The sequence below is a fragment of the Panthera tigris genome, chromosome F3 (genome assembly GCF_018350195.1).
Source record: "Panthera tigris isolate Pti1 chromosome F3, P.tigris_Pti1_mat1.1, whole genome shotgun sequence".
NCBI classification, from domain to species: domain Eukaryota; kingdom Metazoa; phylum Chordata; class Mammalia; order Carnivora; family Felidae; genus Panthera; species Panthera tigris.
In genome coordinates this window covers 7,095,654-7,110,632 of record NC_056678.1, presented here as the reverse complement: position 1 = coordinate 7,110,632, position 14,979 = coordinate 7,095,654, and the positions used below count along the sequence as shown (strand labels likewise).

Sequence of the window (14,979 nt, the reverse complement as noted above, 5' to 3'; positions counted from 1 at the left end):
GTTAAGCATCCTACTCTTGGTTTTGGCTCAGGTCATGACCTCACAGTTGGGGAGCTCCACGTTTGGCTCTGTGCTGACAGTAAAGGAGCCTGCTTGAGATTCTCTCTCTCTCCCAGTCTCTCCCTGGCTAACACGCATGCACACACACACATTCTCTCTCTCTCTCTCCCCCAAAACAAATAAATAAACTTAAAAATGCTTAGGTTATGGCAACGGGCATGAATTTTTAAATTTATAAAATAACTACCACTCTGTGTGTCTAAATTTGAAAATCTCAAATAAATAAACTTCTAGGAAAATGAAAATGACATATTGACTAAAATAATAGGTAGGAACTTGAACAGATCTGAAAACACTATCAAAACTAAGATCCCCAAATATACAATGGACTACTACTCAGCCATAAAAAAAGAATGAAATCTTGCCATTTGCAACAATATGCATGGATCTAGATAGAGGGCACAATGCTAAGTGAAATCAGTCAGAGGAAGACAAATACCATAAGATTTCACTCATTTGTGGAATTTAAGCAACAAAACAAGGAAAAAGAGAGACAAATCAAATAGCAGACTCTTAACTACAGAGAACAAACAGGTGGTTGGGGGGGGGGAATGGGTGAAGCAGGTGAAGGGGATTAAGAGTGCACTTAAAAATAAGCATACAAGGACAACAAAGTAAATTCTGTTAAAACCAGTATAGTGTAGACAGAACAGTCTGCTGATAAACAGATATTATAAACCTATGTTATAAAACATGGTAGTAATATAGCAGTGCAGGAATAGGTAGACAGGCAAAAGGAATAAAAGATCCAGAAACAAACCTATGCATACTAAAAGGACATTTCAAATTGTATCAGATAATTAAGAGTTACAGAATAAATGGTACTGGGACAAAAGGTGCGCATGCTCTTGTGTTCTCTCTCCTTCCTCCCTCTCTCTCTCTCTCCCCCCCCCCCCCACACACACCTAAATACATTTTAGAGAAAATAACACATTTGCACATATTCACATTATAAATTCTGTAAGAATATAGGTATGTATATAATAAAACTGTGTATAATGGTATTACTTCATAAAGGAAAAAGGAAAAGAGAAATACCCAAGTTAAAAATCCTTGTTGGGTAAAAATAACGAATTTAAAAAGGAAAATGACAATCTGGGGAAAATATTTACAATGTATATGACTTATAAAGGAGTTGGTTGTTACAACTATATACAATGATGAACATTACTTCAGAAAAAATGAATTTAAGTAAATTACAAATTTGGTAACATGGACTCCTATACCACCATGAAAAATTGGTTGGAAAGTTTAATCTCATGATAAAATATCACCAGATTAAACCAGAATCAACAAGAATATGTAACAGTGGCATCAGTGGCTAGTGGGATTACAAGAGAATATTCTTCCTGACATAATGATATTTTCTAAATATCTGCAATAGACAAGGATTAGTTTTTTAATATGAAAAATAAAAGCATGAAAAAACAAGGTGACCTTCAATTTGCAATGCACTGTTTATCCAATGAGAAGTGTTTATTGAATAACCAGAGCAAATAATAATACATAGCGTCCTCGAGATAGATATTTTGAAGTTACAGTCCAATTGCCTTGAAGTCTTTATCGCTTAAGACTATTGCTGAAAGTCCTACAACTGCAATATTCCTTTTTCACCAAAATAAGTATTTTATACTTTATATCAAGTATGCTCATTTTCCCTGTCCACTGTCTCCTCAATTCAGCTTCTAGCTGGCTGCCTCAAAGACCCCTAACAACTTGTACGATTTGAACTTGTACTTTACTCTTCCATGGGAGATGTGACAAACCCTTAGCTGGCAAAACGCCTTCCAGAAAAGAAGCCAGTGAGAAGAGAAAATGTTCCTTGTGGGCCTGGAAACAAGAAAGCTGGCCTGCTTACTTTTATCGACTTCATTCTCATGTAGACACTGTGCCTAGAACTGAAGGATGAGCGTAGGACTTGGGGGAAAAGTCATTCTCTCAAAGCCTCTTTCCCACATCATGTCTCTCTCCACTTCTAAGAACATTAAAATAATGTGCAAAACTGCCTAATGGGGATGAAATGAAGAAGTACAAAACTATTCCTACAGTGTCTGATTGAAAAAAATGTTTCTATTCCTCACCCCTAACAAAGTATCTCTTCACGTGAAACACCACCAAGTGGTGCCACATTTGGGGCAATGGGAGGAGATTCCTACCTGCAACCATCCCTTTCATTTGCTTTATTTACATCTACCTCATTTGTTTCTCAAAATAAACCTCCGAGGTAGATGGACTACCACTAGTGTTATTTTTACAGAGGAAGAAACCAAACTTCTGAAATTAAGTGACATGTTCAAGATCACACAGGTAGTGACTCTGAATCAATCCTGACTGCAAATTCTTCTCACTGAACAGTGCTGTCTCTCCTGTTCAAACCTCAGTAGCAGCAGCAACCACATCCATCCATCTAAGACACAGCAGGGACCTACTTACACATAAAACTTTGTTCAGGGCTTTAGATTTAGTAGTTTCTGGGGAATAGTTGTGAACATCCCCATCAAAAACTAGTAAGAGTAAGGAGAGGTCTAACAAAATCTTCTCACAGACAGTTTAGAAGGAGTGTTCAGGTGATCAAAGGCAGTATAGAGTGAACATCCCTATCTCTACAAATACTTCTTTTACTTGGCTTCTGGGACAGCACACTCTTATCTCATTGGCAACTTCTTCTCAATCCTTCTGGGGAACTCAGTCTCTCTTGCTAAGCTTTCACTATTGAAGAGTAGCAGGTCTCAATTCTTGGACCTCTTCTCAAACTAAGTGATTGTAAGTGATGTCTTACAATCCTATGGCTTTAAATATAGTCTACTGGTGATGCTTAAGATTTGAATATCTTCAGTCTGAACTTCTCTGAATTCCAGACTCATATACTCCACTGTCTACCTGATAGCTCCACTTGGATGTTTAACAGACATTTTAAACAACATGAAAAAAACTCACAACCTTGCAACTTTCACTATCTCCACCATTATCACTCTAGTCAAAACCATTAACATCTTAGTATGGATTACTCCAAATGTCTCTTAGCTCATCCCCCTGTTCCCATTCTTTTCCCCTCCAGTCTTCTACACAAAACAGTCAGAACCACATTTTAAAAATGTAACACAATTATTTTGTTATTCCCCTGCTCAAAACCCTGCAATGAACTCCCAAAGCACTTGAAATAAATCAAACCATGCAATCTCTATCCAGCCTCATTTCCTCCTATTCTTCCTTCCTCTTGCTCAGTCACCTTCAGCCAGTGGTATCTATATTCACCAAATTCACCCATCCCTGCTGTCTCAGGACCACTGCACAGTCCAACCACACACCTCCATGGCATACTTCCTGACCTAACACAAGTCTCTGCCAAACATCACCTCCTCAGAGAGCAGTATTCCTTAACCACTCCTAAAACGGGAAGCTCTCAAGGTACAGAATATTGTCTGAAGAGGTTGTCTTTGGTGTAAAAGAGGGGAAGCAGATTAAGAATATACATTATATTTGCTTAAACTGAAAAAGAAATTCACCGGAATTATACACAAGAAATAATAAAAAGTTATCTACTGGATTAGAGTAAGTGGTAACTCAGCAGGCAAGTTGAGGGATATGAGGATTTTTCACATTATTTGTTTTTAGAAGTTTGATTTTTTTTGGAACCATTTGAATGTTCTATTTGAGTGACTACTTAAAAATAAATGAAAAATAGCAGTCCTCCATCACAGTCTATCCCTTTACTCTGAATTTTCTTCATAACACCTATGCTTACTTGACTTGCCATTATACAATTATCTGTATCACCTCACAGACTGTAAGCTTTACCCAGTACTGGAGAATATAATGGTTTTCCCCTTAACTAAAAACAAACAAAAAACCATGCAAATGGCTTTCATTATCTTTGTGTTGTCTCTTTTCTTAAGCATATTTTATTTATGCTACATTTATTCTATTTATAAATCCGCACAGCTTTGTCCTTGGCTATATCCAGTACACGGCCAGGATGAAGACATAAGAGGGCTGGTATGTTAAATTTATAAATGTCTAAAAGGCAGGAAGGGAAGCTAATCCCTTGGATGACAGAATCATGATTCAATAAGATCTCAACAAGTTTTAACTATGGCTACATTCAAGGAGATGATACTTGAAAGGGTTAAACAGTGCTTCAAAAAATCATCTACAGAATGGGAGAAATCTTAACATAGAAAAGACACTAGCTTATGATGACTGCATCAGTGGTTTCCAAACAGATTTTTCAAAAAACAAAATGAAAAACAATATAAGGTTGCCAACTTTTCATTGTTCATTTAAGAACCAAACCAATACAAAAAACCCAAGGCAAATATTAAAAGAAACTTACTACACATTATCATTTCATAAAGAAAGGTCATTTTAACATTAAAAAAGTAGAAATACAGAATCTCAAATAATCTTTTGAATTGTATAAATATAACTTGAAAAGCCATATAACATTTCCTTCTCTTTTTTTGCTTAGAAGTAGCAAAGGTTATTAAACAGTTAACACAATTTTAGACTGTAAACACAAGCGTATAGCTTGAATTAAAGAAAGGGATAATTTCACTACACTGTTTTTAGACCATAGCTGGAGAACTAAATATAAAAACAAGATCGGAACAAAAAGAACAGCATCAACAAAACTGAATGTAGTTGACAGAGATGAGAAAGGTAGAGGGAACAGCATCACATGAAGTTGTTAGGGTTGTAGTATTTAACAAGAAAAGAGAAGACCTGGTAGAGAAAAACCTTACTGTGGCCTACACTTAAGACAAAACTACAACCAATGGGGAGAAGTTACACAGGAAAGCAGATACCGGCTCTAATTAAGACCTTCCTATTACTCTTTCCAAAAGCTAAATGAGACATCCTATGCCTCATTGTTCGTGGAAGTGTTGTTCTTGGAGAAGCTGACTCAATAAAAGTCTCAGAGATATTTGTAGTAGGAGGTACACTGTACCAGATGACTCTAAAGTCTCCTCTAATTCTAAAAATTTGTGAATCAGAAAAGAGTAAATTTTGCTTTTTTAATTTACCAAAAAGAATGAGTGGAAATCTAGGCTTTTGTTAAAAAGACATAGGTTCAGTTATAGGCTCTACCACTTAGTAATGTGTGACACAGAGGCAAAATTATCACTAACTCTGGGTTTCAAATATTCTCAGATTTAAATGTGTAAAATTATACCTTATATACAAGACTCTTGCATTAATTACATACACATACACACACCTGCCGCCTGGCAGTTAGTAGGTCCCAATACATGGTAGGTTGTTGTCATTTATTCAACAAATATCATGTCCCAAAGGGTAATGTCTTCTACATTATTTCTTACTGATATACTCAAATAATGACTTATTCTCTGCTATATTTCATATTCTGTTTCTCAAACCTAAGCAATGCACGCTTGAGATTCTTTCCACTGCCATGTCCTGTACAATCCCTATATGGATTGAAGTAATTTTTGTAAGGTTTTCTTTAGCTTTGCTTTTGTTTGTTTCCTCTCTACCTTTGTTTGACATAAAAGAGGGCTTTATCATTGGTATACATTGACCATATCATTCATTTTAGTCAAAACATTTTTTTACAAAATAGATATACTGTTGCATAATCATTTCAGCTAGACTATATATCTACCTAGTTTAATCAACTCTACTACCAAACAGATGTCTTCTTATTCTTTTGTATTGCCCACAGCGACTAACTCATTGCGGAGCACTTCCCTCAAGAAATATTTGAGTCAATAAATTAAATCCCACTTCAACAAGGGTAGTTGATTACTAGAAATCTTGGTTATTAACCGAAGTTTATGAAATAAAGATGGTCTGAGGTTTCTCTCCATAAGAAACTCATTATTCTTACTGAAACACATCAACACATGATGTTCTCAATATTACCTACCCACCAAGGATTTTTCAGATGGCATCTAATTGCTCTTTTGTTATACTTACACTTCCATAATAATTTGTAACTGTACAGATATTTTAGCTGGCAATTTAGTACACTGCTGTCTGTTAAGTATTTATTAGGACACTCCTTGAAACCCCAATGTTCATGATAGAGAACAAAATCATTCATTTGAGAAAATCATTCATTAATTAAAATAGTAAAAATTATTTTACAGGAGAATTTTGTTGAATAAAAAAACATGTTAACAAGGTTAAACATACAGTGCCGAGTACTAGATGAGTGATATCTGATTGCTATCAGATGCAACAATAAAACTAGTTTTTTCTTCAGTGATAAAAGGAAACAGATACTTGAAATAAAGAAAATAGATCACTAAGCATAGGATTTTTAAATACACTTCGATATCTGCATCAATGGGCATAATGTATAATTTTGTAGCATAAATTTCATTATTTTAATGCTAAGATAGAAAACACAGATGGTTATTTATTTCCATACAAAGTAACTGACAACAGCGAAATTTACCAGTAAAATACATTTAAAGTTTGACTTAATACAATTCCCCGTGCTGCATTTAACAATAGATTACTTTTAAGTAAGCTAAAATTTAAAAGGCATATTACTAAATTCTTTTTTAAGTCTGTTGAAATGCAATGTAAAATTTAAAAGTTTATAAAGCAAAAAAGCACTTTGTGTGAAAACCAGCTCAATGAAAACACATAAATTTAATTTTGATTAAAAAGTTCAACAAAGATTTTTTCTCAAAAGGCGAGTTGCAAATAATATAATTCATTAATAGAAGAGAAAAATGAACTTCACAGGTTCTTGTTACCTGGCAATTTTATTTTTAACAGCTTACAGAGTTGATCACGCTATCAACTAATACTGAATGTTAGGAAATGCTATTAAAATATGGTTACTAACAAGTAGTAGGGAAAAGCTTCCAAGAGTTTGTTTTTATGAAAACCCCCTGGTAGGGCATCTTTCCTTACATCATAAGTTAATTTATAAAACTAAAGCTCCACTTCAGCAGAATTACTATTTTTACATCACAAAGAAAAGGACAAGATTAATACAAACTAGGGTATCAATGAACTTGATTGTCAAAGACAACTCAAGGAGCTGTAGAGAAGCTTTCCACAAATTTTCACAGGGTAGGCAGACTAAGGGACAAAACTGAAAGAGCACTCTGCAGGCACAGATCTTGGTTTGGCTCTGCCCTTTCATTAGCAGTTAGGCTCGGACAGACAAATCAGTGAACTTCCCAAGTTTTAGGGTCCTCCTCTGTGTCAAGGGCACTTAGATTGAGTTTTAAAACATCAAAATTCTACCGTATCTACGAAGTTAGGAAGGATGAAAAACAGCCCTGGTTTTAGTTTTTCAAAAATAACGGCAGAAAAATACAAAATTATTTGTCCCTTGCAATGTAGTATTTCCAGAGCTGAATTACTAAATTTCTGAAGCATGTCCAGCTAGGGTTGTATCATTGAAGATTTAGAGTACTCACAATGTAAGACTCTCCTCTCCCATTATTCCTCCACCTGCTCCTCCCCATCCTGCTTCATTCTTTCTTCCCCTGGTTTTAACGCCAGCAAACGGTTGTAAGCAATGAAAGCTTAAGATCAAATCATTTTAAAAGATGCATTTTCAATCACCTATCATCTGCCTCACTACATTTTTCCCAAACGAGTGAATTTTCATTAAGGGAATAAAAGTATTTATCAACAAAACCAGGAACAGAAAGGTAGCAGGCCTATTTTTTGTCTTGAATGCTCAAAAAACAAAACGGAAAGATGAAACCTCATGTATTCCCTTAGGAACGTGAATGCGTTACCCACCCATCGAAAAAACAATTCTGCTGGTTCATTTCCCTGCTACACAACAGCCTCGTCGTCAGGCCCTTTCTAAGTCCACTCTTCCTCGCCATCTGGTAATTTTATATTTATCACCTTGGCAATGCTTGGACAGGCACCGTCCCTGTCTTCCAGGGGCTTATATTCTTCAAATAAATAAAACTCTGCTAAACACCATCCCCCCCCCCCCAAAAAAAAACCCAGAGTTTTTATAACTTAGGATACAAATCCCACGTCTTCCCGCCCTGTGTTATGCATAAAATGACGGGAAGCATACCCAAACCCCACATTTGAATCTTAGGACAATGAAGCCGACAGGAAGCCACTCTCTCCTCCCCCGGGTTTACTACAGAGCCAGAGCCAGAGCCAGCGCGGGTGCAGTCGCCTGGCAGGGTGCGTGACTCCACGTCTTCCACGCCCTCCAGCCGCGTCCGGAGGGCTCCTCGCCTGACCTCCCCCAAACCGCCCCACATCGCCAGACCAACCTCACAGAAAAGGCCGGCACTGTTAGCTGCTCGGATCGGGGCGGGGGGGAAAAATCCCTGCCCCGGCGGCAGCACAGCCATTCCCTCCGATGCTCCGCCCGCACCCCTAGCAAACTGCTACGACGCAGGGGGGAGGGCTGCACAAAGCCGAGAGAGGGCTGAAAACGATTCAAGACGTCCTCGGGAAGAGGCGGCGGCCGCGGGCCCGGAGGGACGGCGGGTGGGGCTGGGGGCAGGGTGGGGGAGGGGAGGGGAAGGGAGGGGGTGGCGGCGCCGTGCGGAGCCGCGGGGAAGCAACCCCGGCCGCCGCGGGCCGCGCCCCGAGCCCCCGCTGCAAACCCCGGAGGATGTGGGGAAGCGGCGGCGGCGGCATCGGCAGCGCCTCAACCGAGCCGCTGAGCGCATCACTTACCCCTCACCGCTGACAGAGGGACCGGACGGGGGAGGCGGGGCGCGTCGCGTCCCGTGAGTCTCTCGCACGCCGTCCTCCCCCCACCCCGTCGTCGTCGTCGCCGCTGTCGTCGTCGTCGCTGCCGCTGCGGTCGAGTTCCCGGCCCTGAGCTCCGCTGGGCAATAACGTTATTCCACACACGCCCCACACATAGCGGTAACGGCAGAGAGCGGCCGCCCAGTGCGCAGGCGCCTAGGGAAAGGGCGAGGAGCCCGGCCCTATCCCCTCCTCCGGCAGTCCCAACGATCTCTTACTGCGCAGGCGCCAAACGCAGACAATGAAAAGGGGCTGTGTGGAGGGTCTCACCCAAAGGCTTCTCCAGCTGCCTACTGCGCAGGCGTGCTCCAAAAAACCAGCTTGAACAATGAAGAGGACCCTGGTGTAAGGCCGGGACCGCAACTAAAAAGGACTACAGTTCCCAGAGGGCAGTGCGCCAACTCCAAGTGGAGGTCGGGTTGCGGGGCATGCTAGGAATTGTAGTGTCAGCCGCTTTCACAATCTAGGCTGTTTCGAAGATATAGAGCTTCTTTTTCTTGAGAATGTATTTGGCCATTTTGGCAGATGTCGCGGCTGAAGGGTGTAGAACTTGTTATTTGTGTCCTTGAGAAATTTCAAGGACCAACTGCAAGCCAGCAAATTTAGAAGAGTCAAGACCTTCAGTGAGCTCTTTCTGTCGATTGGGTGATCCAAACAGCAGGATGGGATAAAGGCAGGACTGAGCCAGGCTGGGCTACAGAAAAAGGGCGGAGCCTCCAGGCAGTCTCTTGGCAACCGGATCTGGCTGCCAAACCGCCAAACCTTGAGGCGCAATGACCTCTGGGAATTGTAGTTCAGTTGGAAGGGCCTTTTAGGAGCCTCGTGACTGCAGGCCCGCAGTCTGCGGACTACAACTCCCGAAATCAACCATGAGGGCGAATGGGTGGGAAGGGCCCCCAGCGAGCTCCGACCGGGATTCCATGTTCCCCAGTGACAGCAGCGGCAGGAAGCTGGCGGGTGCTACTCCGGCGCCAAGGCCTCTGGTTCCCCGAAGGGCGACATCGGACATTTCCCTACGTAACTCCCATCTCTGGGCCCCGAGTCTGTGCATGGCGAAGTCCCCGGAGAACTCTACCCTGGAGGAGATTCTAGGGCAGTATCAACGGAGTCTCCGGGGTGAGTTGCGCCGAACCTCTGCGCCCTAGCCCCTTGGTACCAGGCCCTACTGGGCGGGAGCTGGCCCAGGTGCATTTCCTGACACCTTGGATTGGCCCCAGCCAATATGCAGAGGAAGATGGATGTTGCTGTGATCCTTGAGGGAAGATGAAGTCGTTTGTGTTTGTTTTTACAGTTAAGCAGTGTTGTTTCCCTTGATTCCCATAGTTACCTGGACCAACTCCCTGAGCTTGACTTAGCATCTTTCTCACCCAAGTCCAGCAGAACCTCTTGGGTGGCTCTATTCCAAACTTGCCCAGTTCCCATGCTTTGCTCTTTAATCCAGTAAATTCCTTATTCACATTTTTTACACATTCCAACTGTAGTGCAATGGGTTGAATGTGATTTTTCGGACCAAGAAAAAGGAAATACTAATTATTTTAATCAGAACAGTTTCTATTTAGTGGTCTAAACTATTTACATACATCAAGTCATTTAAAACTTAACAACTTGATGAATACCCCTCTTTTACACATGGGGAAATCTAGGTGCAAAGAGATTAAGTTCGTCCAAAGTCCACATAACTGGTTAGTGGCTAAGCCAGATATTAAATTCAGTCAGGACTGGCTCCCTTAAAAGCTTTTTTTTTTCTTTATTAATCATGTCACAATTACTATTACTGAAACCTTGCTTAGTTAATTCAGGTTTTCTTAGTATGGTACCCTGTGAGTGAGTCTTTATAGAAATGATGTTCTTACTTGTAGATAGCTCTATCATCATGGGCATCATATATGCCATCTGGAAACCTCAGTTCTGTTATTTTAAAGTAGAAGTTATGGTATTGTCTACAGGGTTATTGTGAGGAGCAAATGAAATAATCCACGTAAAGCAGTGATTTTCAGCCTTTTTCTTTTTTACTGTTACACAGATATGACATATACATGTAAAAGTTTCATTGAAGAATATTCTACTAAATGTAATACATTCCACTTATTCTTTTGCATTTTCTTAACACTCTAGGCCATGACCGATAGTTTTAAAAAGTTAAAGTGTTTAGAACAATGAGTCATTTAACAATTCAGTGCCTACTATATGTAAGGCATACTAGCGATGGGGATACAATAAAGAAGTAGACAGAGTCCCTGTCCCCATGGAGCCTCTGGATTAGTGGGAGGAAAAAACAATAAATAAAATAATGACAGATTACTATGACAGAGAATAAGGGTAAAAATCACTGCTTGGCACATAAGCACTCATTAAATGTCAGCTGCTATTTATAATTGGGACTTGCAGCAAAGTGAAGATTTTTCGAAGAGACTAGAAAGTTTACCTTCTAGTAACTCTAGATTTTGTAAGGGTTATTATGTATTGTTTCCATCTGTCAACGTGTTACAAACTGTCAATATTCTTCATGCTCAAACTGCATGAGTAAAATAATTGGTCTTGATGAGTGTTTTCATCAGCCTACTGGTATTTCAAGAGCTGTTAGATACAGAAATAACTACTTTTAACTTCTCATTTGAAAGCAAGAAAAGTACTGTGCACAATGATAATGAGTGATTTTTTGAGGTTGGTGAAACAATTTGTTTTCTGTTATAAGTTTCTGCTAATGCTGCTCTTCCTCTTGCCTTATTTTGAACCTTTATGTAAGCATTGGGGGCTTAATTTTAGGCATTTTAATGCAATAAAGTTAATTTCAAACTAATACTGCTTTCAGTAATTATATAGAGTGGAGAGTTTTCATTCAAAGATGATACATTTAGAGATAAATTATAAATGTAGTGTGATAGTAAAGAACATTTATAATCAGAAGCAAACATAAAGAAGAGAAAAAAGTTAAAGGTTTTTTTTAAGTGATGGTTTTAACAACAAATCAGGAAATGGATCCTGAAATTTTTCCTGGGTTTTCATGACTTATTTTATTATTTATTTAGTAGCATTTTAACTTTTATGTTTATTTGGTTTATATAACAGCTTATGGGGGCACCTGGGTGTCTCAGACAGTTAAGTGTCCGACTCTTGATTTTGGCTCAAGTCATCATCTCACAGCCCTGTGTTGGGCTCTCTGCTGACAGCACAGTGCCTACTTGGGATTCTCTCTCTCTGTCTCTTTCTGCTCCCACCCCCAAAATAAATAAACTTTAAAAAAATTATAGCACATGGAAAGAAACAACCAATCCTGAGTTGAAACACATATAGAAGTTCTTTGCTTCACACATATAAAAATTCGTGCTTCTGAATAAACAAAGTACAGTGGCATTATTTTACACGTGGAACTTCATTATTTTCAGTGTTTGTGCTTAATAACTTGAGAATTCTGTTACTATACAATCAGATAAAAGGTAATTTTAAGTACTTCTGTCTTATTTTGTTTTGGTTTTCTTGCTTTGTTTGTCTTTGTTTATCTGCTATTATGTCCCCAAAATGTTTTGCCTTGTTTGTGCTTAAAGAAAGGCTCATAAGCATTCTTGGTCCTTCCTCACATGTTATTTCTCTGGTTCCTAAATAACTGTACATGTAATCGTTATTAATACCCATTCAATTATGTTCAGCCAGGAAGTAGCCCTATAAAAACGCAAAATGCTTTCACAATTTTCTATGATAATCCCTCATTTTCATAGCTTTTCCTCAGTTCTTTGCTTTAAATGTAATTTTAGGGACTATTATAGTATATTAAGAATTTGAAGTTCTCATTTGAAAGGCAGAGTCAACCTGCTTTCTTTCTTATGAATCTTGAGTGGGATTCTTGACTGTCCTTGACCTGTGATCTTAGAGCAGCCATGGAAGGAGGGAACCTGTTTGCAGACTCCACACTCCCCTCATCCTTTTCCTTAGGCTTCCCAGATGTGACCCCTCTTTATCCTCTCTAAAGGGATCTCTGGCTTTGGCTTGTCTGTCTGTGCCGCCACTGCAAGAAGTTAGAGAGATTTAGTGACTGTCCTTCAAAGTAAGCATTCTGACAGAAAAACTAGAAGGCCTCATTACCCCTCAGATCTGTAATATGATTGCTTCACAGTAGGTGATCTGAAAGTCTCCAGAGTGGGGAAAAGTGGACATATCCCATGTACCCTGAGAATCACAGAGCTTAATACAGAAGTGAAAGTGACTTGGGAGGTCACCTGGCAGTATGGCTAGGTGTTCATCCCCTTTGTGGTTAATATAGGCAGCTAGCATTCAAGACCTACAGAAGGACTGAGGATTGTCTTGGGAACTGCGGAGAGTAGCATATAGCTCTTCTCTCACTGAAATCTGATTGAAATCTCTCATTGTACAAGGCCACAAGGATATAAAATAACTAGTATGTAGCCAAGAAAGGGTCAGAAAAACCAATTTAACAGGGAATCCAGGCTGTTTTCAGTCCTGTACCCTGAATGTAGTGCTATGGTAATGGAAAGAAGGAGAGAACTTGTTAGAAGAGCAGTGTCCCAGCCTTAATAACACAATGATGTCTAGTCCATTGCTGCAGTGTTAGCTGTGGGTACAGTTGTGTCAACAGCACTGCGTTCGTGACTCACCTATTCACGTAGGTCCTGACCACCTTTGGTTAGGTGAGCATAAAGAAATATGGAACAAACTTGAACTGTGACAAGAATACAACATTTTCCATATTTTAGCCATTAACCAGCATTTTAGATACTGGTTCCTCATTTTCTTTCAACATGGTGGCATTCTGGGCTCTAGATTGAATTTGCATAAGAGTATAGTGGAGTCAGAGGAGAATGTGGAAGCAGGAGCCGGGTCACTGAAATCTTACTATGGTTTTGCCAATAACTATCGGTGTCACCTGAGGCAGTCAGTAAACTGTTCTTGGATTCTTGTTTCCTCGTCAGTAAAGTGAAACATTTGGACGAGGTGGCAGAATTACTGCCTTTAGGACCCAAGCAGGTGACAAAATGTGTGATGGCCTCGTGGAAGACACTAGGGAATGGTGAGGCTTATGGCCAAATTGGGCAGCTTATGCTTTTTTCTAAAAACGTTGGAATTTCTTTTCCTTTTCTTCTCCCTTCCACACTGTGCTGGCCAAGCAGAACACATCTGAGAGCCGGTTCCTCCTCCAGGCACTTCTCTCAGACCCCTGGGTTTCTGACATCCCTTCCATCAACACTGATTGGCCCCATGCGCATGATAAAAGGTTATGTGTCTCTCTTATAAAAATGAGAGCTAGAGTGGAACTAGGCCCATAGAACATGAGAAGTTGAATATGGGAAGAAAATACATAATTTGAGGGGGAGGGTGATTCTTTTCTCTGTAAATTGATCTAGTTTGAGAAAACTGAAGATAACATTGATATTCTATGTTTTACTTATATGTATGATTGGCACATCCCCACAGATTCTATAATTTTTTTTTTTTTCCTTCCAGGGAAGGGCTCACATCTGTAGAAGGCCTGTGTTAATCTTAACTTGCCAATACTTTGGTCACTGAATTAGCCAGCTGTGATATCATCTGGACCTTGCACAAACTTAACATGTGTGGAACTTAAGTCAAGTTCTTCCTTTTCTCAGTTTTACTCATGAAACTTATATTTCTTCTTTTTGTTTTTGCTTTTCTTAACTGTTTTCTGCATATTTTTATATTCTTTGCCATGTTTGCTGTATATATGCTGTCTCGCTCCCTCTCTCTCTCTCTCTCTCTCTCCACAGCTAGTGTTTGATTATTTGTTTGCTTTACTATCAGCCTCATTGAGACCAATGTAATAAAGGCCCCAGAAACATTCATTACGAATGGAAAAATTATTCTGGTATTTCACTGCAGACTGAAACAGCTCTCTTTTCTCAAAATTAGAGGCATGGAATGGTTTGGCTAGTAATAAGTAAGGATTGGTAATGCAAATGAAATTTGTAAACATTTGAGTTTCTTTTTGGGGCTGATAAAATTTAAATTAAATGTATTCATTTTTTTGTTTTATGTGCTCTAATGGCTTTTCTTTTTTAAAAATTTTTTTTTTTTAACGTTTATTTTTGGGACAGAGAGAGACAGAGCATGAACGGGGGAGGGGCAGAGAGAGAGGAAGACACAGAATCGGAAGCAGGCTCCAGGCTCTGAGCCATCAGCCCAGAGCCAGACACGGGGCTCGAACTCACGGACCAAGAGATCGTGACC

General features: G+C 39.7%; 2 protein-coding genes across 27 annotated transcripts in view; one reads left to right on the top strand and one right to left on the bottom strand.

The window, feature by feature from the left end:
* The window catches only part of CEP170 (centrosomal protein 170), a 127,585-nt gene extending 118,625 nt beyond the window's left edge, over positions 1-8,960 (bottom strand). For 13 of the 16 annotated variants that reach the window (XR_006214222.1, XM_042976927.1, XM_042976925.1 and 10 more), the window contains exon 1: positions 8,707-8,854. The gene's annotated coding sequence lies outside the window, so the exon portion shown is untranslated. Of the gene's footprint in view, positions 1-8,294; positions 8,478-8,706 lie in introns of those variants that run through there. The other 3 variants (XM_042976926.1, XM_042976931.1, XM_042976920.1) reach the window with 2 other exon arrangements.
* An 80-nt stretch (positions 8,961-9,040) lies between these two features.
* The window catches only part of SDCCAG8 (SHH signaling and ciliogenesis regulator SDCCAG8), a 251,378-nt gene continuing 245,439 nt past the window's right edge, over positions 9,041-14,979 (top strand). For 10 of the 11 annotated variants that reach the window (XM_042976940.1, XM_042976937.1, XM_042976935.1 and 7 more), the window contains exon 1: positions 9,469-9,897. In XM_042976940.1, coding sequence (XP_042832874.1) covers positions 9,651-9,897 — 247 coding nt within the window. In that variant the 5' untranslated portion in view covers positions 9,469-9,650. Of the gene's footprint in view, positions 9,127-9,468; positions 9,898-14,979 lie in introns of those variants that run through there. The other variant, XM_042976936.1, reaches the window with a different exon arrangement.